We start from the raw sequence: 27,180 nt of genomic DNA on the forward strand, positions 1-27,180 counted from the left end.
ATCCCGTGCCACCCAATGTGCTCTAGAAGGTGTAAGTCAACTACCCTGGCCAGCAAGATCTCCAGATCTGTCCCCCATTGAGCATGTTTGGGACTGGATGAAGCGTCGTCTCACGCGGTCTGCAAGTCCAGCACGAACGCTGGTCCAACTGAGGCGCCAGGTGGAAATGGCATGGCAAGCCGTTCCACAGGACTACATCCAGCATCTCTACGATCGTCTGCATGGGAGAATAGCAGCCTGCATTGCTGCGAAAGGTGGATATACACTGTACTAGTGCCGACATTGTGCATGCTCTGTTGCCTGTGTCTATGTGCCTGTGGTTCTGTCAGTGTGATCATGTGATGTATCTGACCCCAGGAATGTGTCAATAAAGTTTCCCCTTCCTGGGACAATGAATTCACGGTGTTCTTATTTCAGTTTCCAGGAGTGTACATCTATGTCAATACTTCACAATCCACATTATGGTGTGTGACAGAGGCTACCCCATGCCACTACTAGTTGTTTCCTTTTCTGTTCCACTCACAAATAGAATAAGGGAACGTCAACTGTCTGTGTGCCTCCATATGAGCCCTAATTTCTTAAATCTTTGTAGCCCTTACACACAATATATATTTGAGGCAACAGAATTATTCTGCATTCAGCTTCAAATGCCGGCTCTCCAAATTTTCTTAGCATTCCTTGAAAATAACATCGCCTTCCTCCAGGAATACTCATTTGAGTTCCCAAAGCATCCCTGTAAAACGTTTGTTGTTCAGACCTGTTGTTGTTGGGGTCTTCAGTCCTGAGACTGATTTGATGCAGCTCTCCATACTACTGTATCCTGTGCAAGCTGCTTCATCTCCCAGTACATACTGCAGCCTACGTCCTTCTGAATCTTCTTAGTGTATTCATCTGTTGGTCTCCCTCTACGATTTTTACCCTCCACTCTGCCCCCCAATACTAAATTGGTGATCCCTTGATGCCTCAGAACATGTCCTACCAACTGATCCCTTCTTTTAGTCAAGTTGTGCCACAAACTCCTCTTCTCCCCAATTCTATTCAATATCTCCTGATTAGTTATGTGATCTACCCATCTAATCTTCAGCATTCTTCTGTAGCGCCACATTTCGAAAGCTTCTATTCTCTTCTTGTCCAAACTATTTATCGTCCATGTTTCACTTCCATACATGTCTACACTCCATACAAATACTTTCAAAAACGACTTCCTGACACACAAATCTATACTCTATGTTAACAAATTTCTCTTCTTCAGAAATGCTTTCCTTGCCATTGCCAGTCTACATTTTATGTCCTCTCTACTTTGACCACCATCAATTATTTTGCTCCCCAAGTAGCAAAACTCCTTTACTACTTTTAGTGTCTCATTTTCTAATCTAATTCCCTCAGCATCACCCGAGTTAATTCGACTACATTCCATTATCCTCGTTTTGCTTTTGTTGATGTTCATCTTATATCCTCCTTTCAAGATACTGTCCATTCTGTTCAACTGTTCTTCAAAGTCCTTTGCTGTCTCTGACAGAATTACAATGTCAGCAGCGAACCTCAAAGTTTCCTTTACTGCTTGCTCAATATACAGATCGAATAACATCAGGGAGAGGCTAAATCCCTGTCTCACTCCCTTCCCCACCACTGCTTCCCTTTTATGCCCCTCAACTCTTACAACTGCCATCTGCTTTCTGTACAAATTGTAAATAGCCTTTCGCTCCCTGTATTTTACCCCTGCCATCTTCAGAATTTGAAAGAGAGTATTTCAGTCAACATTATCAAAAGCTTTCTCTAAGTCTACAAATGCTAGAAATGTAGGTTTGCCTTTTCTTAATCTAGCTTCTAAGATAAGTCATAAGGTCAGTATTGCCTCACGTGTTCCAATAATTCTACGGAATCCAAACTGGTCTTCCCTGGGGTCAGCTTCTACCAGTTTTTCCATTCGCCTGTAAATAATTCTTGTTAGTATTTTGCAGCCATGGCTTATTAAACTGACAGTTCGGTAATTTTTACATCTGTCAGTAACAAATTTAGCAGCCTGCCTCTGAATTGCTTTGAATGCTTCCTTTAATCCGACCTGGTGCAGCAATACTCAAGAATAGGTTGCTCTAGCATTCTTTATGCGATCTCCTTTACAGATAAACCACACTTACCAAAATATCTCCCAGTGAGCTTTGCAACATTATGCCCAGATATTTAAACAATGTGACACTGTCGAGCAGGACATAACTAATGCTGTGTCCGCACATTATTGGTTCGTATTTCGTACTCATCCGTATTAACTTACATTTTTCTACATTTAGAACTAGCTGCCATACATCACACCATCTTGAAATTTTGTCTAAGTTGTCTTATATGTTCCTATAGTCACTTAACTTTGACACCGTACTGTACTCCACAGCATCATCAACAAACAACTGCAGATTGCTGACAGCCCTATCCGACAAATCATTTATGTATATAGAGAATTATAGTGATCCTATCACACTTCCCTGGTGCACTCCTGACTATACCCTTGCCTCTGGTGAAAACTCAGTGTCAAAAACAACATACTGGGTTGTATAATTTAAGAAGTCTTCGAGCTGCTCACGTATCTGTGAAACTATTCCATATGCTCTTGCCTTCTTTAACAACCTGCAATGGGGTACTATGTTAAACACTTTCCAGAAATATGGAATCTGCCTGTTGCCCTTCATCCATAGTTCATAGTATATAGTGTGAGAAAAGGGGGAAGTGGAGGTCTACACAAGTTATTCTTTCTAAAACCATGCTAATTTGTGGAAATAAGCTTCTTGGTTTCAAGAAAATTTATTTTTTCCTTTATCTTATCACATCATCATCAGTGGCCTGTACTTCTAACGGGAGATTCAAGTAGCATCATAAAGGAACTTTCTTTGGTAAATGTGAGAGCCTGCTTGGTGCACACGAAACTAAAAGAGGGATTCGTCAGAGGCACTTGTCTACTCACTAGGTATGCTGTTGAGCCAGGTGCTATGCTTGATGAGTTTCCTCCATCAACTGTGGTCTTTGGCAAGCTCCTCCCGTTTGTCGAAGTCAGTGTTAGAAGTGTTCATATTGCGCTTGACACGGTCTTCGAAGCACAAAGCAGGACTTACATGGTGTGTGCTATATCAGTCACTAAGTATGTGTGTGTGTGTGTGTGTGTGTGTGTGTGTGTGTGTGTGTGTGTGTCAGGGAATATGGGAGTGGTCCATATGGTGTAAGTATCCTAGCCATCACAGGCTAGAGAGTGGCAGTGGTACTTGGTAGATTCACAGCATTCATGACCATCTCACTTGTCACTTAGTCTCGCCATGTCATGCCTGGAATATTTCAGATGTACCGCAGATGAAAACTGCTGAGCTTACTCTCTTGTTTGGCATATGCTGTCCAGGTCTCAGCACCATACAAGAGGGTACGCACGCAGCACACGTGCTTTGTAGACGAGCATTATTGTGGTCGCTGTAAGGTGTTTGTTTGGCCATACTCTTGTCGGAGCTTCCCTGAAAGTGTTGAACGCATTAGCAGTTCTCGCATTTATTTTCTGATTTAGAGAAAGGTCTTGTGATACTAGTAATCCAAGGTAGCATAATTTGTAGATTGTATTCAACAAGGAGCCGTCTAATATTATGGCAGGCATCTCTATGTCTGCTTCCACCTCACAGTTCTTTCACGAGTTCGTGCGTGGCGCACACGGGCCCCAAGCTATTGCAGCTCATTCTTCATTCCTTAGCTGCATTTCCTTCTCCCTACCCCGTCCTTTCCTATCCTGCTCCATTTCCACCACCTTCCGCTCTCCCGGTGTTCTGATTTATGTCGACCTGGCTATTACCCTGGTTTCCTGTATTGGTTGCAGTTTTGTTCCTTTTGCCTGTTTTTTCACCCTTTTGGCATTTCTGTCCCCACTTGAGGTTTGACCTCCAGTTCAAAATTTCCTGCTTTTAGTGTGAGCCATATTGGGAAGAACTCCCTCCCTAGCATCTACAGTGTGGATTCTTCTCCCCCCTCCCTTCCCCTCTCCCATCCCCACTGTAGCCCCCTTCTGCCCTGCTAGGTCACCATCATGTGTAGCCAATCCATGTGGTGGGGCTGTTATGTACCCATATGGCTGAGCCTCCTGACAACACAGGGATCACACTACTGATACCTGAGCCGTTCCCTCCCCATGTATGTCAAGGAGTGGTTGCTTGTCTTCTTGGAGCATCGGAACTCAAAGCAACAGCCGCTGTGCCAGACTGCCCTTGCTGTAGCTGGGTGGCGCACATGGGGAGAGCCTCTGGCCAGAGTGGTTGGTATCAGGGCGGATGCTTGGCACATGAAGTGTATCAAGCTGCAAAAATTTGGCCATTCTCACACAGCAGTCTCTTCGAATGGTGAAGGATTCTTATATGCTGCCTCATATTACCTGGCAGCCTTCCCTTCCACGGTAACTAGTTGTTCTAACAAGCAACAAAGCTCACTACTGTTAAATGACAGCTTTAGATAGTTCTAATTTTTGTAAATTGAATTTCTTTGTCTTAGTTACTGAAATCAGATAAGCTCATCACTTTCAACATTTTACTAGTCTCTCACTGGTAGTCAGTGATAGTTATGACACCATTAGATAAGTGATTGAGGTAAAATTCATTTACACTATAACAGTTTCTTTATTAAGCACTGTTATTCAATTAGCCTATGAAAAACTACTACACTGGCTAGCTTTGTACAATTGAAAGATGAAACTGGTCATATTTTATGTTGATGAGTTGCTACTGGTGCAGTGTAAGGCATCATTTGTCGACAATGTATGACAGCAGGCTTTTCTTTGTCACTCCATATAACAAAAGTTTGAGCCCACAGTACTCTTCTTGAATATTAATTCTTATTGATGATAATGTACTGTGCCCATTTACAAGCACATAATATGTCTGGCTGTGTGTTAAAAATCTTGCAGTTTATTCCTCACATTCCCGCTCACCGCGTTTGCACTAGATCAGATGCCTCTATCAGTTCCCTCCACCAACTACTTCTGCCCGACTACCTGCTCAGCGACAATACTCCTTACCTCAAAGGTATCCTTTGGCTCTATACAATAACAAACTTCCCTGCCTAGGCTTACATATTACGGGATCTTTCACTTTTGTGAAGCCTATTTTCACAGAAACAGGCATAATTGGTGAAACAAACTGAATAAATCATAATTACGTTATTATTTCATTTTCCTCTTTTATATCAAAGTACTCAGAAAATATCTCCAAAATGTTGTCAAGAGTTAGGGGTTCACCTTGTGTAATATAAAAATAAACAGATTATTAATATATTTTTAAAACCATTGTGTTACACAAATTATGAAGTAAAATCTTTTACAAAACCTTTCTCATGTTAATTGAACAAAACTTGATCATGTCCTACTGTCCTATCCCATTTCCACCAATTTGAGCTAAATGTTATCCATACTGTCGCCAATTTGCCCAGCAACCACAAAAACCATGGTTCAGAATTTTAATTAGTTTTATAAGTGACATCCACATCAGACCTCTGAGGCCGAATACTTCAACAAAATTTTTTTTCTCCCACTTCCAAGATAGTAAGTCCTACAATGATATGGGATTTGTCAGTGTGATACAAGAAAGAACTTAAGCCATACACATGCAGATATGTTTAACTAGGAGATCACATGTGATCAACCATAGTCTTGTTGAAGGAACCATCCCAGCATTTGCTTAAAGTGCTGTAAGAAACCCTAAATCAGGATGGTTGGACAAAACATGAACTTGACTTGCCTTCTAATCTTACTTATCACCCTTTCTCTCCCCTACCATGGAACTAATAGCATCAGAAGCTGGAATGGCTTCTTGCTGTTTTGTGTGTCTGTCAACAGCATTAACAAAGAGAGGTTACCAGCAGTGGAATTGGCTTTGTGAAACCATTTATACAGTGATGTAGGTTAAGATCCAAGGTATCACACCCTGCAGTAACCCACACTGGTGAGCCCTTGTTTGCAAGTAACCAACAAAAAAATATTTCGGATTTTAACATGACACTGTACAGCTTTAAAAATTGTAAAGCAATCAGAATGTTGCCATAGTGTAACGGTTATCGTCCATTCCTTACACAGGAAGGATGGGGTTCAGATCTTGTCAGGTGCATTGAATTTTTTAAAAAATCTTTATCGAAATGATTTTGGTCATCATCCTTGTTGAATTAACTGGTTTAAATGTAATTTTTTATTACTATTCCATTGTTACGTCATTTTAACCAGTGTATTAACTGGTTGAATTACTCTCATTTTACCTTCGTATCATTCTTCTTCCAATTGGAATTTTTGTGCATGTGAATTTAATTATTGTTATTTATTGATTTCAGTATAATTCTTCCCTTTTATCATATATGTTCTTCCATGTTATTGCATTCGTTCTTTTTATTCCTCATTTTGCTGGAACTGTGTTTTACTCAAATCCCTTCTTTCATTGTAATCTTCATCTGTGTTATGTTCTGCATGGTGAAATAAGAATTTGTTTTAAATGTTTGATGATTGTCATCCAAAAAAATATGTTCCTTGGAACAAAAAATACTTTTTTCGAATCGTTACACAGTCAGTATGAACAGATTATTTAATCTTTTTTAACTGATAAATTCGCATTTTCAAATATTCTGATAGATAAATAAAAATAATGAAATTAACATGCACAAAAGTTCCAAGCGGACAAAGAATGATAGGAGGAAGAAATCAGAACAGTTGGAACAGTTAATACGCTGATTAAAATGCTGTGACAAAGGAATAGAAATTTAAAAAATTGCTTTCAAACCAGTTAAATGGTCATTAACATCACTATTTTCCAAGGCTGTAGAGAAATTCTGAAAGATTTTTTCACTGATTAGTTACAAATGGGGGCCCACCAGGGTGGATGGCTGCATAGTGTGATACCTAGGACCTTAACCCACATCACTGTAGATGGTTTCAAAAAGTTCATCCCACAGTTGGGGACCTCTCCTTGTAAGGCCTGAAATTCAGGGCTTAATGAGCAGTACATTCTTTGTTGCAAAACTGTTAAACTAGTTTTTTTGTGTGTTGTGTACATATTATTGTAATAACTTTTTTATGTACAGGACTTGTGTAATATACTTCATTTTCCTTTCCCTTAGGATCTTGAGAATTTAGCAAACAGTTACACTGGGCTTGCACGCTTGTACAGACTGATGTATATAGCAGACCACTGTCCATCTCTGAGAGTAGAAGCTCTGAAGATGGCAATCACATACGTTATGTGCACATACAATGTAGGACTGTATCAGCAGCTGCATAAAAAGCTTCAAGAAGCACTTGGGTAAGAAGCCAGTGTGTTGGCATTTATTTATTTAATTTTTTTTAATTACTATTTTATTTGAAAAGTTAATTTCTGTACAGCAAGAAATATTCGGTACGTTATACCTATTTTTGTGGCTTTAGTAGCTTGTGAGTTGGAAAATTAAATTTTGTTCATCGGGAGTATTTTGTGTCTTTCTTCAAGTAATGTCTTTAGAATTAGTTCAATAGAATTAGTTCAAATAAAATGAAAACAATACTCTTTGAGTGTGTACTCACAAAGTGGTGGCAGAACACACACATAAGACTGTTGTGATTGGCAAGCTTTAGGGAGCCAGTGGTTCCTTCTTCAGGCAGAAGGGTTGAAGGGGAAAGAAGAACGGTGAACAAAAAGGACTAGAGAGGTCTAGGAAAAGTGGTAGATTTTGGAAAAGCCACCCAGAATTGCGGGTCAGGGAAGGCTTACCATATGGGATGAGAAGGAAAGACTGATTGTTGGGGACTGCATCAGATGAGATTTGAAAATTTGAGAGCTTAAAGGTGGAAGACAGGGTAATATGCAAGACAAATATTACTACTAAAACATCGTGCACAAGTTAATAAGGGTGATAAGCTAAGTGCATTGTACACAACAGAGGTTGGAGGGAGTGGTGAAAATAGCCGAGAAAGACAATGAAAGGTGTAGAAAACTAAAACAGAGTGAAGCAAAGAGTAGTTATGGTGAAGAAAAGCTGAGACGGGAGAAATTAACGTAAGTTAAGGCCAGGTGGGTGGTGACAACTAAGGACATGTTGTAGTGCTAGTTCCCACCTGCAGAATCCTGAGAAACTGGTGTCTTGGGGGAAGAATCCAGATGACGCATGTGGTGAAACAGGTGCCGAGGTCACGAATGTCATGTTGTAGAGCATGCTCTTAAACAGGATATTGAGAGTTGCCAGTATATACCCTCTGCCTATGCTCATTCGTCCTAATTGATAATTTGGTGGTAGTCATACAGATGTAGAAGGCTGATCAGTGTTCACATAATAGTGGTATATGACAAGTCATTTTGCAAGGGGCTCGCCCTTTGATAGTATATGTTTTGCCAGTTACAGGGCTATTGGTTTGGTAGGAGGGTGCATAGGGCAAGGCTTGCAGCAGGGGACGGTCACGGGTAGGAGCCATAGAGTAACGAGATGAGTGCAGAAGGAGAATAGGGTCTGACAAGAATATTGTGGAGATTGGGAGGGCAACAGAAAGCTATTCTAGGCATGGTGGGCAAAATTTCAGACAGAATAGATCTCATTTCAGGGTGTGATTTTAGGTCATGGCCCTGTCAAAATAGCTGATTAACACATTCCATACCAAAATAATACTGAGTCACCAATGGTGTGCTCTGAAGCTGTTTTGTTGAGGTATCAGCAGTACCAGGATTGGATGTGATGGCCCAGGAAATCTGCATTTTAACTGGGCTGTGTGGTGAAGGCTGAGGTGAGAATGGTGGTGTATTGCCATAAAGTGTCTGCATCCATACAAATATATTTGCCTTGGATGCCAAGGCTGTATGGGAACATTTGACATGGAAAGGATGGCAACTGCCAAAATGTAAGTACTGTTTGTTGGTAACTTTAATGTGGACGGAAGTGTGTAGCTGGCCTTCGGCGAGGACAAGATCAACTTCAAGTAAAGTGGCATGGGATTCAGAATAGGACCATGTGAAATCTAATTGGGAGAAGGTATTCAGAGATTCTAGGAATTTTAGCAGGTCAGCCTCACCACGAGCCCATATGGCAAAGGTGTCCTCAATTTATTTAAACCAAACCAGAGGCTGAAGACTTATGGATCCCAGGAAAGCCCGTTCCAAGCAAGCCATGAAAAGGTTGGCATAGAAAGGAGCCACCCTACTTCCATGGCCGTATCTCTGGTATGTTTGTGTGTCTGCCCCTCAAAGGTGAAGTAGTTGTTGGTAAGTATGAAATTAAGGGTGTAGGAAGGATGCCATAGGTTTGGAATCAGGTGGGTGCTGAGTGGGGAAATTTTCAGCAGCAGACCGACCATGTACGTAGGGGGTGTTGGTATAGAGGGAGGTGGCATCAGTGGTGACAAGCAAGGTGTGTGGTGGGAGTGGGACGGGCATGGATTTCAGACGATCTAGGAAGTGGTTGCTATCTTTGATGTATGAGGGGAGTTTTTGTACTATGGGTTGCAGGTGTTGATCAACTAAGGCAGATATATGTTTGGTGGGTGCTTTGAAGTCAGCAACTATGGGATGGTCAGGATGATTGGGTTTGTGGATCTTAGGAAGAAGGTAAAAGGTGGGGTGCATGGTTTGGGTGGGGTGAGAAGTTCTATTGATAGATGTGTTAGTCCTTGTAAGGGTCCTGAGGTTTTGAGGAGGGACTGCAGGTCAGTTTGAATCACAGTGATGGGATCTTGATGGCACACTGTATGTAGAGGTGTCAGACAGCTGGTGTCGAGCTTCACTAACATACTCCTTTCAGTCAAGTACTATGTAAACACTGTTCGGCCTTCTACATTGGCATGACTGCCATAAAATTATCAATTAGGATGAATGGGCGTAGGCAGAGGGTATGTACTGGCAACTCGCAATATCATGTTGCAGAGCATGCTCTACAACATGACATTCATGACGGCGCCTGTTTCATCGCAGACACCAGTTTCATCCCCCAGACACCAGTTTCTCGTAACTCTGCCGGTGGGAACTAGCACTACAACATGTCCTTGGTTCTAACCACCCACCTGGCCTTAATTTATGTTAATTTCTTCACTGTAACTACTCTCTGCTTCACTCAGTTTTAGTTTTCTACATCTTTCATTATCTTTCCCGTCTATTATTCGCCACCCCCTCCCACCTCTGTTACGTACAATGCACTTAGCTTCTCACTCTTATTAACCTGTGCATGATGTTTTAGTTGTAATCTCTGCCTTGTATATTACCCTGTCCTTCACCTTTAAGCTCTCAGGTTTCCAAATCTTGTTTGATGCAGTCCCCAACAGTCAGTCTTTACTTCTCATCCTGTATGGTAAGTCTTCTGACCCGCAGTTCTGGGTGACTTTCCCAGAGTCTTCCCCTTTTCCTAGACCTCTTCAGTCCTTTTCCTTCAACCTTCTTCCTTCCCCTTCAACCCTTCTGCCTGCAGGAGCAGCCACTGGCTCCGAAAGCTTGCCAATGTGTGTGTTCTGCCGCCACTTGGTGGGTAGATTTTTATTTATCCAATTAAATAATTTCATCTATAATTGATTGTTTCCATTGTTATGTCTTTTAGTGTGCTTTTTCCAGGTTGGGTGGTTGTAGCTACATTCATTTTATCCACAACCTTTGACTGTATTCAATCATATACTGTTTTAATGTCAATAAAGAAAATAATGTATCACCATATTGCCACACACAACTTTCAAAGTATCTGGTATTTCTGAACCATACATGGACATACCTTAAAATGTGGTGTGTAAAGTTTTTATTTATGTTTTGTGGTAGACCTTGCTGGTTTTAAGTGGTGCAAAATTTTTAGCTGGCATTGCTTGAGAGATTCGAAAGACTTACTGAAAACCCTAAAAGAGAATCTTATTGTAAGACTTACATTGTTTTAAAGCGTAGGATAGCCTTTTTCCTTGTTCGGGACATTCTGAATAAATTTGCAGCACAATCTGAACATCTCTAATTAAGACAACTTTCAAACTTGGTTATTTACAGCAGACTGAGTGATTATATTCATGCTAGTTGCGGCATTTATGTTAAGGAAGCAAGTATTAAAAAAAGAAAGATGGGTACTTACCATAAAAAGGACACGTCAAGTTGCAAACGTGCACAATTAAGACTCTTACATAAAGATTTAGGCCACAGCCTTCATCAGTAAAGTGCGCGCGCCCACACACACACACACACACACACACACACACACACACACACACACACACACACACAAAAGCATGTACACCTCACACACACAAGACTGCCAACTCCAGCTTTCCAGCCCGAGATGTCGGAGTTGACAGTCATGTGTGTGTGCGAGGTGTGCTTGCTCGAGTGTGAATGGTATTAATCTCTCTTTTACTGATGAAGGCTGTGGCTGAAAGCTTTATGTAAGTGTCTTCTAATTGCATCTATCTGCAACTTGACATGTCTTGTTTAGGGTAAGTAACAATCTGTCTGTTCCTACACTGTTAAAAAAAAACTTGGTTAGTTTTGTTATGGTGGCAGGCATTTACACTCCAAGAGGAATGCTGGATGATGATGCAATCAAATGTGTGGTTGAGATACATGAGGAGAAACTACTAATGACAATCATGCAATTAATAAACACTTAAGATTTGTCATAAGTTTCTGCTTAACAAGTTACTTGCTGAATTTCTGCATCGTGTTCATCACATAGGATTTCCCAGATCAAATACAGAAAGTTTTCTTACAGAACCACAGGAGGTTGTCCAGGAGGGCAGAGTCTGCCAGATATTGCAGGTGGTGGTGCACAATCCACGTCGCAAGATTTACCGACACTTGATCTAGTGTGGGTTGAATCAAAGTCAAAAAAGGCTGCACTGAAGGTATCCATTTGTTTTCTTTTAAATTATTACACTTGCAGATGTGGTCTACACTAGTCTCATTTTTTAATTTCTGTGTTCTTACAGTTGGAGAAACTGGATACAGACTTAAAGAACTACAAATCGAATTCAATTAAAGAGAGTATAAGGCGTGGCCATGATGACCTAGGAGACCATTACCTAGACTGTGGTGATTTATCAAATGCATTAAAATGTTATTCAAGAGCCAGAGACTATTGCACCAGTGGTAGACATGTGGTCAACATGTGTCTCAATGTTATAAAGGTTGAAAAGCAATTTTATTACATTATTTTATTTTGAGATGTTACTGTCTAACTTGTGAATTGTTTGCCAGTGTAGAACTTGTCAGATAGCTTCACTGTGACATTAATTTTGATTGCTAGCTATTTGCTCTCCTGCCTGTCCTGTTGCTGCCTGATGATGATCAGGAACAAACTTAAGTTGTGTAGTGACTCACCTTAACTTTATAACTGATTGCCACTGTTCTGCAGTTTGCTATCCTGTATAAACTTTTTTTATTATGAGAATGTTTCAAGTTAAGCTGTCCCTCCTTCACACAGTTGGCTTATATCAAAACACTAAAATCAGTTTATGCCAGGGAAGATTATTAAGCCTACAAGCAAAAACTGAACCAAATATTCTTAATGACAGTTTGGTGAAGATGCAGTGGTCTCTAAACACCCTGCTCGACATGTGATATTAACACATTGATGTGGTCTCTCTCTGACACCATAGCGCCAAGATTCTTCACGGGAAACAATAACCCAGAATATACTCTTCTGCTTGTTCAACATGATGTTATGGAACACACTGAATCTTCATCTTTACAAGGAATTCAGACTTGCACTACTCAAACATGTGTCTGTAAAGTTTATTTCTCTACTACGTGGATCTTGAAATAAAGTAATGGAGCACTACACACTCAGTTATATGTTTCACTGTACACCTTGACAGGATAAGAAAGATATTACACATTCACTGAGCACACCATACTGTGACCATTCATCATCAGGAGTAAAACTACTGAAAGCAAAAAATGAAACGAGGCAAGACAAAGTGCATAGCATACATGTACTTATGTACTTGTTCAGGTGGGACATGGAGTCTTCACTGTGCAGTTCCTTCTCTAACCACATTAATCACATATATGAAATCTACTTCAGACAAAACTCTGCACATGAACTGCATCTGAAAGCTAACAGCTATTTGATTTTTTTTTTTTTTTTTTTTACTTCAGCATATGGAGGAAGCACACGTTAAACTGCTACTGTGTAATCTGTGCATTTCCTTGGCAAGCTCCTGAGACGTCAGTCTTCATCCATCACCTGCTGCTGAGTCTCCCCCAATGTGTGTTCCCACCACCTCCTGAGGTGCTGGTGACTTTGGTGTTTAGCATCCTAAAACACTAACAACAACCACCACCACCACATCATCCACGGTATACTTGAGCCATCCACATGTTAGGTCTTTAATATTTCCTCGTTATTGCATCTGATACCACTTCAGATGTTTTTACGTTTTTCTCAGACATCAGCCTTCAATAATCATTGGTTTGGCTGCTAGAGTCTCGACGCCTCCTTACCAATGTACAATGTGGATTTCGTAGGCACCGGTCTGCTGTTGACCATCTGGTTACCTTGTCGACCTTCATTATGAATAACTTCTTGCGGAAGCGCCCGACCGCGGCTGTGTTCTTTGATTTGGAGAAGGCTTAAGACACCTGTTGGAGGGCGGGCATTCTCCGCACCATGCATACATGGGGCCTTCGCGGTCGCCTCCCTCTTTTTATTCGTTCCTTTTTAATGGATCGACAGTTCAGGGTACGTGTGGGTTCTGTCCTGTCAGACACCTTTCGCCAGGAGAATGGGGTGCCACAGGGCTCAGTTTTGAGCGTCGCTCTCTTCGCCATAGCGATCAATCCAATAATGGATTGCCTCCCAGCTGATGTATCAGGCTCCCTTTTCGTGGACGATTTTACCATCTATTGCAGCGCGCAGCGTACGTGTTTCCTGGAGCGCTGTCTTCAGCGTTCTCTTGACCGTCTTTACTCCTGGAGTGTCGCCAATGGCTTCCGTTTTTCTGCCGAGAAGACAGTCTGTATTAACTTCTGGCGCTACAAAGAGTTTCTCCCACCGTCCTTACGACTCGGTCCCGTTGCTCTCCCATTCGTGGAGACAACAAAATTTTTAGGTCTTACATTTGACAGGAAACTTAGTTGGTCTCCACATGTGTCTTATTTGGCTGCCCGTTGTACCCGTTCTCTCAATGTCCTCCGTGTTCTCAGTGGTATGTCGTGGGGAGCGGATCGAACCGTCCTACTTCGCCTATATCGGTCGATCGTCCGCTCCAAGCTGGATTATGGGAGCTTCGTATACTCCTCTGCACAGCCATCCATCTTACGCCGCCTCAACTCCATACAACATCGGGGTTTACGACTTGCGATTGGAGCGTTTTATACTAGTCCCGTCGAGAGTCTTCATGCTGACGCTGGTGAGTTGCCACTCACCTACCGGCGCGATATACTGCTTTGTCGGTATGCCTGTCGGCTACTGGCAATGCCCGACCACCAGTCTTATCGTTCCTTTTTTGATGACTCTCTCGACAGTCAATACGGGTTGTATGTCTCCGCCCTGCTACCCCCTGGAGTTCGCTTTCGTCGCCTCCTTCAACACCTTAATTTTTCACTCCCTGCCACCTTTCGAGTGGGCGAGAGCCACACGCCACCTTGGCTCCAGGCTCAGGTTCGCGTCCACCTTGACCTCTGCTCGCTCCCGAAGGAGGTTACCCCCGGTTCAGTCTACCACTCCCGTTTTTTCGAACTTCGTTCGAAGTTCATTAATATGACCTTCATTTATACAGATGGCTCTAAGACCAATGACGGGGTCGGGTGTTCTTTTATTGTCGGGGCACAAAGTTTCCAATATCGGCTCCATGGCCATTGTTCGGTCTTCACAGCTGAGCTCTTTGCCCTCTACCAGGCTGTCCTTTACATCTGCCGCCACCGACATTCTGCATATGTCATCTGCTCCGATTCCCTGAGCGCTATCCAGAGCCTCGGTGATCCGTACCCGGTTCACCCTTTCGTACACCGGATCCAACGCTATCTTCAGCAGCTGGTGGACGTCGGTTCTCCGGTTAGCTTTATGTGGGTTCCTGGCCATGTCGGTATCCCTGGGAACGAAGCTGCAGATGCCGCGGCCAAGGCTGCGGTCCTCCAGCCTCGGACAGCTTCTTGTTGTGTCCCTTCATCAGATTGTAGCAGGGTAATTTGTCGGCGCATTGTATCGCTGTGGCATGCCGATTGGGCTGCACTTCCAGACAACAAGCTTCGGGCCTTGTAAGCTCTTCCCGTGGCTTGGACGTCGTCCTCACGCCCTTCTCGGCGGGAGGAGGTAGTTTTGGCCCGGTTGCGAATTGGCCACTGCCGGTTCAGCCATCGCCATCTGCTGACGGCAGTGCCGGCGCCGTTCTGCCCATGTGGGCAATTGCTGACGGTCCGCCACATTTTAACGTCGTGTCCGGATTTTAACACCCTTCGTCTCGATCTTGGCCTGCCATGTACTGTAGAAGCCATTTTAGCGGATGACCCACGAGCAGCTGCTCGCGTTCTTCATTTTATCAATTTGACAACCCTCTCAAAGGATATTTGATTATGCTGTTTTCTTTTTTAATCCTATGCCTGTCAGTATGTCTTTCATCGTGTTTTCCGTTTCGTTGCTGTTTTAAACTTTGTGACTCGCGGTGCATTCCTAAAGTAGTCTGGGCGCTAATGACCGTTGACGTTGTGCGCCCTAAAACCACAAAAAAAAAAAAAAAAAAAAAAACCTTCAATAATCAGTTATCACAAATTTTATTCTTATTTTACTGGTCAGAGAAATAATAACTATCCACTGCACCATTTTTCCCTCCAACCCACCGAACTCGGACAGGGTGGCATGGTGCAGTGGTTAGCACAATGGACTCCCATTTTCAAGGACGATGGTTCAATTCTGCATCCAGCCACCCAGATTTGGATTTTCAGAGATTTCCGCAAATCACCCCAGGCAGGTGCTAGGATAATTCTTTTGAAAGGGTATAAGCGATTTCCTTCTGCATCTCTGAAACAATCCAAGCCTGTACTCAATCACTAATTACATCTATCTCAACAGGACAGTAACCCCTAAGCTTCCTTCCACCCAACTTGGATGAGACCACTTACTTGGCTGAGAGGTGTCTTCACTGTGCCTTTTAAACTTCTGTAGGCCTGAAAGTCAACTACTCAGAATGTTCTCGAAGCTCTTGGAGGCCATCCATGTGGCTGCTTTCCAGTCACAACCTGACCACATGCCCATCCCTCCTCCAAGTGAGCATCTCCTACATCACACACTGCATTCTGTTGCTCTGCTGAAAATGAATACAAAATTGGCTTCCCTTGTGCCCCCTGTAACCTTTCGTGTGGAAGCATTAGATTGTTTACTCTTCACAGTAGCGTGGAATGCGAAAAGACTGGGTTGCTGCATTTCAGATGTGTCTGCATATATATCTGGATATTAACTTACTGAGAAATATGCAAATAGAAAACTCATAGTGAGAGTAACAGCATACATTTTACCAGTAAGCATGTGTGTTTTACTGTGTGTTAGTTATTAGAAGAATTCTGAACACAATTTTTTACTTACATGTTTTACACGGTATTAGACACTCCAGAAACAAGTGAAAGTAGATGGTTTCAGTGATGGTGGCTGCTGCAGAATTTAGTGACTAGAGATGCGTTATTTAGAAGTTGACTTCGTGTGTAATAAAATAACCTTGATATATCAACGAATGTCTTCTCAAGTGTAGTTTGCCTGAAAAGGTTACTCTTCCTGCTAAAGGACGTGCTAAGAGTTCACACAGTCTATATCTCCCCTCAGCAGAAAGGGGGAACTTGATGATCAAAATACTACAGAATGAACACAACACAACTCACCTTCAGCATGGAATGGCAGTAATCTGGTTTGAGACTCATCTTGTTCATTTCAGTAGTGCAAAAGTTCATTGTGTTGGGACTGAAACTTTGAGTATTGACCAATTTTACTCAAAAATTGACACAACACCACTGTTTTGTAGTTTTTTGTGATTGTCACACATTTACTAACTTTAAATTGACCTGCTGGATAGTCTAGACCTTCAGTGACAGTTTGTGACAATAACTGCTCTAAACTTCATTCTACAAAAACACCCAGGGTCAGTTTTCTGCATAAGTTACTATAAATATTTTGTGCAGAACAAGAACAAGAATAGAAAACATAACCACAATGTGAAGACTGATAAATGCAATTTATATTTGCAACAACCAAAGAAGTCTGTGAAGACACTTCACACATGCATGGTAACGAGAGAGATGATGTGGACAGGCAAATTATTCTGATGGCGGACAAGCTTTTATATTTCTCATTCCTTAATTTAATCTGAAAACACACAAACTTGCATCAAATTATTTACCCACTACTTTCTATGCGCAAACATTTCTACATAACAGTTAGTAAATTATAGAAGATTACAGAACTATTTTTTTCTGTCTACACTGGGAATCAACTATTTTGAGTACAGTTGCCACATGAAATTATGATGTTATGCAAATTCTTAGTGACTTAATTGATTAATGAAGGGTTCATTTGGTTTAGAAAAATAGTGGCAATGAAAGTATGGTGTCCAACTTGGGAATTACACAGGTAAAACAGAACAAAAAGCAACAGCAATTTTGATTGTACCTATACTTCTATACTAATTATCTTTTAAGTTAATTAAATAGGATTTTCAAATCTCATCCAGTCCAGTCCCCAACAATTAGTCTTTCCTTCTCATTCATTCTGGTAAGTCTCCACTGACCCACAGTTCTTGCGACTTTTCTTACACCTTTTGGCAGTAATTCTTGGCGTGTGTTCTGTATTGCATGGTGCGCTTTCTTAATGGTCTTGCAGTAACAATGTGCATTGATTGTTTGGCCTTGTGGTAAGAAATCAATCGGCAAAATGCCTTTTTCTATCCCAAAAAACAGTGCACATGACTTTTGAGGTGTCAAGATTTGCTTAGGCTTAACCTTCGTTGGGGGTGAAGTGTGCCGCCATTCCATTGATTGCTGTTTCGTTTCAAGGGTGTCATACGATACCCAAGTTTTATCCCCCGTGAATATCGGAGAAAGAAAACCACCGCCTTTTTCGTTGTAGTGTGCCAAAAACTGAAGTGCACTGCCCATCCATTGTTTTTGTGTTGTTATATCAGAATTTTGGGTACCTAACATGAGCAAAGTTTTCGAAATTTCAGTTTTTCAGTAAGTTTAATTAATTAGTGATCATGAGATTTGTGGAACTTCCATAGCAAGGGCACTATGTGTGAACTTGTGGTTGTGCTTAATCTTCTCTTAAATTGTGTGAACCAGTTCATCAGTAACCACAGATGGGCGTCCATTTCGTTCTTCATAGTGCACTTGATCACATCCTTCATTGAACAGTCTAACCCATCATCTAACCATTGAATCACTCGTAGCATTTTGTCCGTAAACCATGCAGATTTGCCGATGTATTTCCTTTGGTTTAACTTTCTTTGCATTTAGAAAACGAATCACAGACCTGATTTCACATGCGGCGCATTTTCAATTACGACTGACATTATAAAGAAGCACTACAAAGCACATGTCGGCAGCAGCAATCTGAAAATGGCATACATGACTTCTCCATGAGTAAGAGTAAGTGCCGCGCATGCTCGGAACTGCGATTGTGGCACTGCCGTGAATAGAAATAGAAATGGAACTTACTTTGTGAACAACTCTCGTATTTCTAATAAGGATTGACCACTTGAGAAAAGTTTATATTAATTATCTGATTCAGGTTTCATTAAGGAAACTTATTTTGAATTGAAGTACTGTTACATGTCATTCCGATAGTGTCCATAATAAGAATTCGGTCCTTCCATGATTTGGAGCTGAAAAAGGCTAGAATATCTTGTTGGTGACATTGCCTTAGCTAGTCAGCGTGGTAGCATTGGACCAAAATTCATATTCGAAATAAATAAAAAATGTATAAATGCAAGTTGAGAGAGTGGAACTTGTGTTTCTCATTATTTCTTATTGCATAAACAGAACCCTATTGAATAACATGTTAAGAAGTTAAGTTTTAAAATATGCAGTCAGACCATCATTATGCTTACCATGCTTTCTTAATCACCTAGTTAACTGTTGTCAAGTTTCTCAGGTATGTTGTTATAGTAAGCTCTTGATCCAACAGGTGAGTGTCTATCTGCAGAACTGGTCCCACGTTCTGAGCTATGTTAGCAAGGCTGAAGCAACGCCTGACTTTACAGAGGTAAGCTTCTGCAGTGATATAATTTTTTTATACATTAGATATACTTAGGAATTTTGTGAAATCACTGCAAAACAAGTTGTTAAAACTGTGGCTTCCCACACACTACTGTTATGATTTTCCTCAATATCTTGCTCGGTTTGCATTTTATGGATCAAACCAATGCAACAGTGTTCTTTAATTGCTTTCACCACTTTTGCATTGCATTACATCATATTCTAATGTAGCAGTTTCACAAGTTATTGTTCCTATGTTATCAGTATGCTTTCTCTGTATTTTTCATGCTTTCTAGTTATAACTTCAAAAAAATTTTGTTAACATAGTTTAAGTAATTGTATTGCACTGTTTCTATTTTTGCACATTGCATTGGTTACCGTTAAACATACAGTTACAAATAACAATAACTACACCCAATAATCGTTCAAATTACCATACAAATTACAACAATTAAAAATAAAAGAATGATGTGTTACCAAAAGCTACGTAGCTGTATTAAGGTGCTTTATTCACAAATACTGGTTTCACATCATTATAGACACTTTGTCAGGTTTATCTGTTAAAAATACAAATCACTGTATGAAATTCTTGAAATAGAAATACATAACCATAGTGTTCACATAAAACAAGAAACAATGATGAGTACTCACAGAAGTTACATTCAGCTGGCTTATTCAGCAGGCACGCTTTGCACATTTTTACAAGTATCTTTTGGGTGTACTCAATTTTATTATGGCAACCCATCATTGTGGTTTGACTTTTAACTTGGATAACTTCCCAAAAGCTGGGACACTGTAGTTTTCAATCTACATTATGGAAATATGACCATTGTGAGCACTCATCATTGCTTCTTGTTGAATGTAAACATTATGGTTCTGTATTTCTACTGTTTCAAAAATTTCACACAGTGATTTGTATTTTTGACAGATAAACCCGAAGATGCATCTATACTGATGTGAAACCGGTAGTTGCGAGAAAGCACCTTCATACAGCCATGCAGCTTTTTGAAACACTTAGTCATTCTTGACTTTTGAATTTTTGTAATTTTTATGATAATTTGAACATCTATTGAGAGTTGAGTGGCATTATTGTTATTCATAATGTGTCTGAGCTGTTTTTGCCCTCCCCAGAAAGTTATGTTAAGAATTTTTTATTGATAGAATTACTGTCTTTTCTTCGTTTCTGTGGTCAGTTAAATATTACTGTTACTTTTGTTCCCTAAGTAGCCACTTCAAATAGCACTACTGTTTTATTGTAATTATGAAAGTAAAAATTTTCTTGTTTATGTACAAAGTAATGTTCACTTAAAATTGTCTTTGTTCCACATTTCAGCTTTCTGGTGTTTGGTTGTAATTTCATTATCATAATGATCATTATAGTCATTCAGAAGCATTATTTCCTCCATTAGTTCTACACAAATCTCCGTAATAGTTGCAGGAGCAGCTAACATCCATATGAAGAGGCCATCACTCTTTCTTTAGAAATGAGTCTTACGAAGTGGCATTTACCTCAGTTGAGGACCTTCTCAGGACTTCACATTTCTCTCTCTCTCTCTCTCTCTCTCTCTCTCTTAACTATTTCTGCTAAAATCACTCTAGCTTATGTTCCAACATTCTACAGAAATTAGATTGCTTTGATGCCTGATGCAGTTCCTTATACTTCAGTGTGCCGCCCCCCCCCCCCCCCCCCGCCCACACACACACACACACACACACACACACACACACACACACACACACACACACACACACACACACACATTTTTATTATTATTTTTTTTTCTCCAAGTCTACTAAAAATCTAGTATCAATTTTACGTGTCTTATTGTGTTCATTGATGATAGCATTATCTAGTCTGTTGACATCAGTTGTCTTATCAGTAAATTCTGGACACTCGGCTCTCTGAGACTGCAGGTGTGTGTGTGTGTGTGTGTGTGTGTGTGTGTGTGTGTGTCTGCTGCTGCTGACAAAGGTCTTAATGGCCAAAAGCTTTAATTGTGTGAATGTTTTTATTGTGCCTATCGCGACTCAGCGTCTCTGCTATATGGTGAGTAGCAACTTTCCTTCTCTGGTATTGTTAAATTCTGGACACTTCTAATACAGCAAAAGTTTAGATTCCAAGACAGCAACAGGGTTGTATTTATTATATTGTTGTGTGTTGCTTCCCAGTAATCCATACTTAGTGACCAGTTGCTGGTGCAACTGGGTGCTGACTAGTCATACCTGCCCAGTTATACAGTTTTTGAAAATATTAGTTGCCCCTAAATTATATTTTGAATTGAGTCATTAGCTTGCTTACTTTTTCTGCATCTGTCCGTAACTTGTCAGGATGCATTTCCCATAGTTCTGCATCTTTATTACTCTATCCTCAGTTTCCATCACGTTGGCAACACAAAATATCATCCTAGAGGCACTACATTTCAGTTGACAAAAGGTTCTTCCAGAATAATTCCTTTTCTTATTGAGTTATTTTCTTTTGCTTGAATGCTGTATAAAAAATGACTTGCCTCCTCCCTGTGCTTCCCCCACTTCAGGTGGTACAGGCAGAGTGATTTAAATTGGATGAAAAAGATAAACAGAAAGCTGTATAAAGGAATGAAGGAAACAACCTAAAATTCTTGAAATCGTCTCTCATTGACAGAAGTGAAAATTTCCGAAAAGAATGTACCACGTGTCTTTTCTGAGAGTCTTTACACACATTTCCCTGCTATTTTGGCAGATCTGCATCTACACCAGCACTTTGCAGACTATACTGAGGTGCATGGCAGAGGGTACTTTCTGTTGTGCAAGTTATTAGGGCTTCTTCCTGTTCCATTTGTGTCTGGAGCAAGGGAAGAATGATCGCTTAAAACCTTTTGTACACTCTGTAGTTAGTCGAAGCTTGTATTTGCGATTTCTGCTGGAGTGATACATTGGATGTTGTACTATATTTGTAAATCCTTCACTTAAATTGTTCCAGAAACTTGGGAAGTATGCTTTCAAGACAGTTACTGCTTATCCAAAAGCATCTGCCATTTCAGTTTTTCAGCACCTCTGTGGTGCTCTCCCATGAGTCAAACCAACCTGTGATCATGTGTGCTGCTGTTATTTGTGTACGTCCAGCATCCCTACTGGTTATATTTGGTGTGGATTGTATACACTGTAAGCATCAGTCCGTCAGTTTTATAGGCTGCGTTTTCCTAATATCCTACCAATGAACTGAAGTCTGCCAGCAGCTTTACCTACAACTGAGCCTTTGTGAGCATTCCATGTCCTATCCCTGCAAACAGTTACACCAGGAATTTTTATGGGGTGCCTGATTCCAGCTGTTATTCATTGTTATTGTACTCATAGGATATTATTATTATTATTATTATTATTATTCTTTCCTTTCTCAGACCTTAGGTCTGGTTCGAAATGAAAGTGAACTACTGACGGCCTTGGGAGAGCCAGTCCTGACAAAACTCTACCATCTGGTGAGCAAGATGTATGAAACAGGCGAAATACCCTCAGACTTCATGAAGAATATAATAATTCCAATCCCAAAGAAAGCAGGTGTTGACAGATGTGAAAATTACCGAACTATCAGTTTAATAAGTCACAGCTGCAAAATACTAACACGAATTCTTTGCAGACGAATGGAAAAACTAATAGAAGCCAACCTCGGGGAAGGTCAGTTTGGATTCCGTAGAAACACTGGAACACGTGAGGCAATACTGACCTTACGACTTATCTTAGAAGAAAGATTAAGGAAAAGCAAACCTACGTTTCTAGCATTTGTAGACTTAGAGAAAGCTTTTGACAATGTTGACTGGAATACTCTCTTTCGAATTCTAAAGGTGGCAGGGGTAAAATACAGGGAGCGAAAGGCTATTTACAATTTGTACAGAAACCAGATGGCAGTTATAAGAGTCGAGGGGCATGAAAGGGAAGCAGTGGTTGGGAAGGGAGTAAGACAGGGTTGTAGCCTCTCCCCGATGTTATTCAATCTGTATATTGAGCAAGAAGTAAAGGAAACAAAAGAAACATTCGGAGTAGGTATTAAAATCCATGGAGAAGAAATAAAAACTTTGAGGTTCGCCGATGACATTGTAATTCTGTCAGAGACAGCAAAGGACTTGGAAGAGCAGTTGAATGGAATGGACAGTTTCTTGAAAGGAGGATATAAGATGAACATCAACAAAAGCAAAATGAGGATAATGGAATGTAGTCGAATTAAGTTGGGTAATGCTGAGGGAATTAGATTAGGAAATGAGACAAAGTAGTAAAGGAGTTTTGCTATTTGGGGAGCAAAATAACTGATGATGGTCGAAGTAGAGAGGATATAAAATGTAGACTGGCAATTGCAAGGAAAGCGTTCCTGAAGAAGAGAAATTTGTTAACATCGAGTATAGATTTAAGTGTCAGGAAGTCATTTCTGAAAGTATTTGTATGGAGTGTAGCCATGTATGGAAGTGAAACATGGACGATAAATAGTTTCGACAAGAAGAGAGTAGAAGCTTTCGAAATGTGGTGCTACAGAAGAATGCTGAAGATTAGATGGGTAGATCACATAACTAATGAGGAAGTACTGAATAGGATTGGGGAGAAGAGAAGTTTGTGGCACAACTTGACCAGAAGACGGGACCGGTTGGTAGGACATGTTCTGAGGCATCAGGGGATCACCAATTTAGTATTGGAGGGCAGTGTGGAGGGTAAAAATCGTAGAGGGAGACCAAGAGATGAATACACTAAGCAGATTCAGAAGGACGTAGGTTGCAGTAGGTACTGGGAGATGAAGAAGCTTGCACAGGATAGAATAGCATGGAGAGATGCATCAAACCAGTCTCAGGACTGAAGACGACACAACAACAACAACAACAACATTCTTTCTTTCCTTTCTCAGACCTTAGGTCTGGTTCGAAATGAAAGTGACGCAGACCTTGATCAAGCGTGACTTCCTTTTAACTGTATGGTATATGTTACATTGCGTTTAGGAACTTTCGGGTAATTGAACATGTATCAATAACTACGGATTTCTGTAGTTTTATATATATGTTTGGATATAGCTGTATTGCGTTGATGTACTGGTGGATATTGTGTGGTATGACTCCTGTAGTTGATAGTGTAATTGGTATAATGTCAACTTTATCCTGATGCCACATGTCCTTGACTTCCTCAGCCAGTTGGATGTATTTTTCAATTTTTTCTCCTGTTTTCTTTTGTATATTTGTTGTATTGGGTATGGATATTTCGATTAGTTGTGTTAATTTCTTCTTTTTATTGGTGAGTATGATGTCAGGTTTGTTATGTGGCGTTATTTTATCTGTTATAATGGTTCTGTTCCAGTATAATTTGTATTCATCATTCTCCAGTACATTTTGTGGTGCATACTTGTATGTAGGAACGTGTTGTTTTATAAGTTTATGTTGTAAGGCAAGCTGTTTATGTATTATTTTTGCTACATTGTCATGTCTTCTGGGGTATTCTGTATTTGCTAGTATTGTACATCCGCTTGTGATGTGATCTACTGTTTCTATTTGTTGTTTGCAAAGTCTGCATTTATCTGTTGTGGTATTGGGATCTTTAATAATATGCTTGCTGTAATACCTGGTGTTTATTGTTTGATCCTGTATTGCAATCGTGAATCCTTCCGTCTCACTGTATATATTGCCTTTTCTTAGCCATGTGTTGGATGCGTCTTGATCGATGTGTGGCTGTGTTAGATGATACGGGTGCTTGCCATGTAGTGTTTTCTTTTTCCAATTTACTTTCTTCGTATCTGTTGATGTTATGTGATCTAAAGGGTTGTAGAAGTGGTTATGAAATTGCAGTGGTGTAGCAGATGTATTTATATGAGTGATCGCTTTGTGTATTTTGCTGATTTCTGCTCGTTCTATAAAGAATTTTCTTAAATTGTCTACCTGTCCATAATGTAGGTTTTTTATGTCGATAAATCCCCTTCCTCCTTCCTTTCTGCTTAATGTGAATCTTTCTGTTGCTGAATGTATGTGATGTATTCTATATTTGTGGCATTGTGATCGTGTAAGTGTACTGAGTGCTTCTAGGTCTGTGTTACTCCATTTCACTACTCCAAATGAGTAGGACAATATTGGTATAGCGTAAGTATTTATAGCTTTTGTCTTGTTTCTTGCTGTCAATTCTGTTTCCAGTAATTTTGTTAGTCTTTGTCTATATTTTTCTTTTAGTTCTTCTTTAATATTTGTATTATCTATTCCTATTTTTTGTCTGTATCCTAGATATTTATAGGCATCTTTTTTTTCCATCGCTTCTATGCAGTCGCTGTGGTTATCCAATATGTAATCTTCTTGTTTAGTGTGTTTTCCCTTGACTATGCTATTTTTCTTACATTTGTCTGTTCCAAAAGCCATATTTATATCATTGCTGAATACTTCTGTTATCTTTAGTAATTGGTTGAGTTGTTGATTTGTTGCTGCGAGTAGTTTTAGATCATCCATGTATAGCAAATGTGTGATTTTGTGTGGGTATGTTCCAGTGACATTGTATCCATAATTTGTATTATTTAGCATGTTGGATAGTGGGTTCAGAGCAAGGCAGAACCAGAAAGGACTTAATGAATCTCCTTGGTATATTCCACACTTAATCTATATTGGCTGTGATGTGATATTATTTGAATTTGTTTGGATATTAAGTATGGTTTTACAATTTTTCATTACTATGTTTAGGAACAGTATCAATTTAGGATCTACTTTGTGTATTTCCAATATTTGTAGTAACCATGAGTGGGGTACACTATCAAAAGCTTTTTGGTAATCAATGTATGCGTAGTGTAGCGACCTTTGTTTAGTTTTAGCTTGATATGTCACCTCTGCATCTATTATCAGTTGCTCTTTACATCCTCGTGCTCCTTTGCAACAGCCTTTTTGTTCTTCATTTATAATTTTGTTCTGTGTTGCATGTGTCATTAATTTCTGTGTAATGACTGAAGTTAATATTTTGTATATTGTTGGTAGGCATGTTATGGGGCGATATTTAGCTGGGTTTGGTGTGTCTGCTTGATCTTTAGGTTTCAGATAAGTTATTCCATGTGTAAGTGTATCAGGGAATGTGTATGGGTCTGCAATGTAACTGTTAAATAATTTAGTTAGATGTGAATGTGTTGAGGTGAACTTCTTTAGCCAGAAATTTGCTATTTTATCTTTTCCAGGGGCTTTCCAATTGTGCGTAGAATTAATTGCTTGGGTGACTTCATGTTGCAAAATTATCACTTCAGGCATTTGTGGTATCATCTTGTATGTGTGTTTCTGCTTGTATCCACCGTGCATGCCTGTTATGTTGTACTGGGTTTGACCATATGTTGCTCCAGAAGTGTTCCATGTCTGTTATGTTTGGTGGATTGTCTATTTTAATGTGTGTGTTATCTATTGTCTGATAAAATTTCTTTTGGTTTGTGTTGAATGTTCGGTTTTGTTTCCTTCTATTTTCACTTTTTTGTATCTTCTAAGTTGTTTGGCCAATGCTTGTAATTTCTGCTTCTTTTCATCTAATTGCTCTATCGCTTCTTGTTGTGAGATTTTACCTAATGTTTTTCGTTTTTTTTCTGACATTTCATTTCTTATAAATTGTGTTAGCTGTCCGATGTCTTTTCTCAGTTTTTCTATTCTGATCTGTAGCCTGTGTTGCCATGCTGGTTTTGTGGGTTTCTTCTGTGTGTTGGTTGGTTCTGATCTCTGCCTAGTGTGTATATTTAGTGTAGTGAGTGCTCCTATATAAACCAGTAGTTGTAACTATTCCATAGTTGTATATTCATTTATTTTGTTGTGTATGATTGTGTTGATAGTTTTTATTGTTGTTTCGACTTGTGGGTTACTTGGCAGTCTATGCAAGAATGGTCTAATGTCTGTATTTGTGTCTTTGTATTCTATATATGTCAGCTGAAATTTTTCTTCTATATCTAACATGTGTGTCACTTCGTGTTCTATTTGTGCTTGTTCTGGTGGCTGTCGCAAGATTTCGTTTTCCTCTGATTGTTTAATTGATGCGTGTTGTTCTTTGTTTGTTTGCTCTGGGATGTTTGAGTTCATTACTGTATTTT

The 27,180-nt window shown here is 40.1% G+C and overlaps 1 protein-coding gene across 2 annotated transcripts in view; it reads left to right on the forward strand.

Moving 5' to 3' along the window:
• The window catches only part of LOC126229611 (COP9 signalosome complex subunit 1-like), a 93,119-nt gene that overhangs the window by 17,906 nt on the left and 48,033 nt on the right, over positions 1 to 27,180 (forward strand). For both annotated transcript variants that reach the window (XM_049942353.1, XM_049942352.1), the window contains exons 3-6: positions 7,111 to 7,292; positions 11,680 to 11,812; positions 11,897 to 12,094; positions 19,075 to 19,152. In XM_049942353.1, coding sequence (XP_049798310.1) covers positions 7,111 to 7,292; positions 11,680 to 11,812; positions 11,897 to 12,094; positions 19,075 to 19,152 — 591 coding nt within the window. The remainder of the gene's footprint in view (positions 1 to 7,110; positions 7,293 to 11,679; positions 11,813 to 11,896; positions 12,095 to 19,074; positions 19,153 to 27,180) is intronic.

This window comes from Schistocerca nitens, unplaced genomic scaffold (genome assembly GCF_023898315.1).
Source record: "Schistocerca nitens isolate TAMUIC-IGC-003100 unplaced genomic scaffold, iqSchNite1.1 HiC_scaffold_376, whole genome shotgun sequence".
Lineage (NCBI taxonomy): Eukaryota > Metazoa > Arthropoda > Insecta > Orthoptera > Acrididae > Schistocerca > Schistocerca nitens.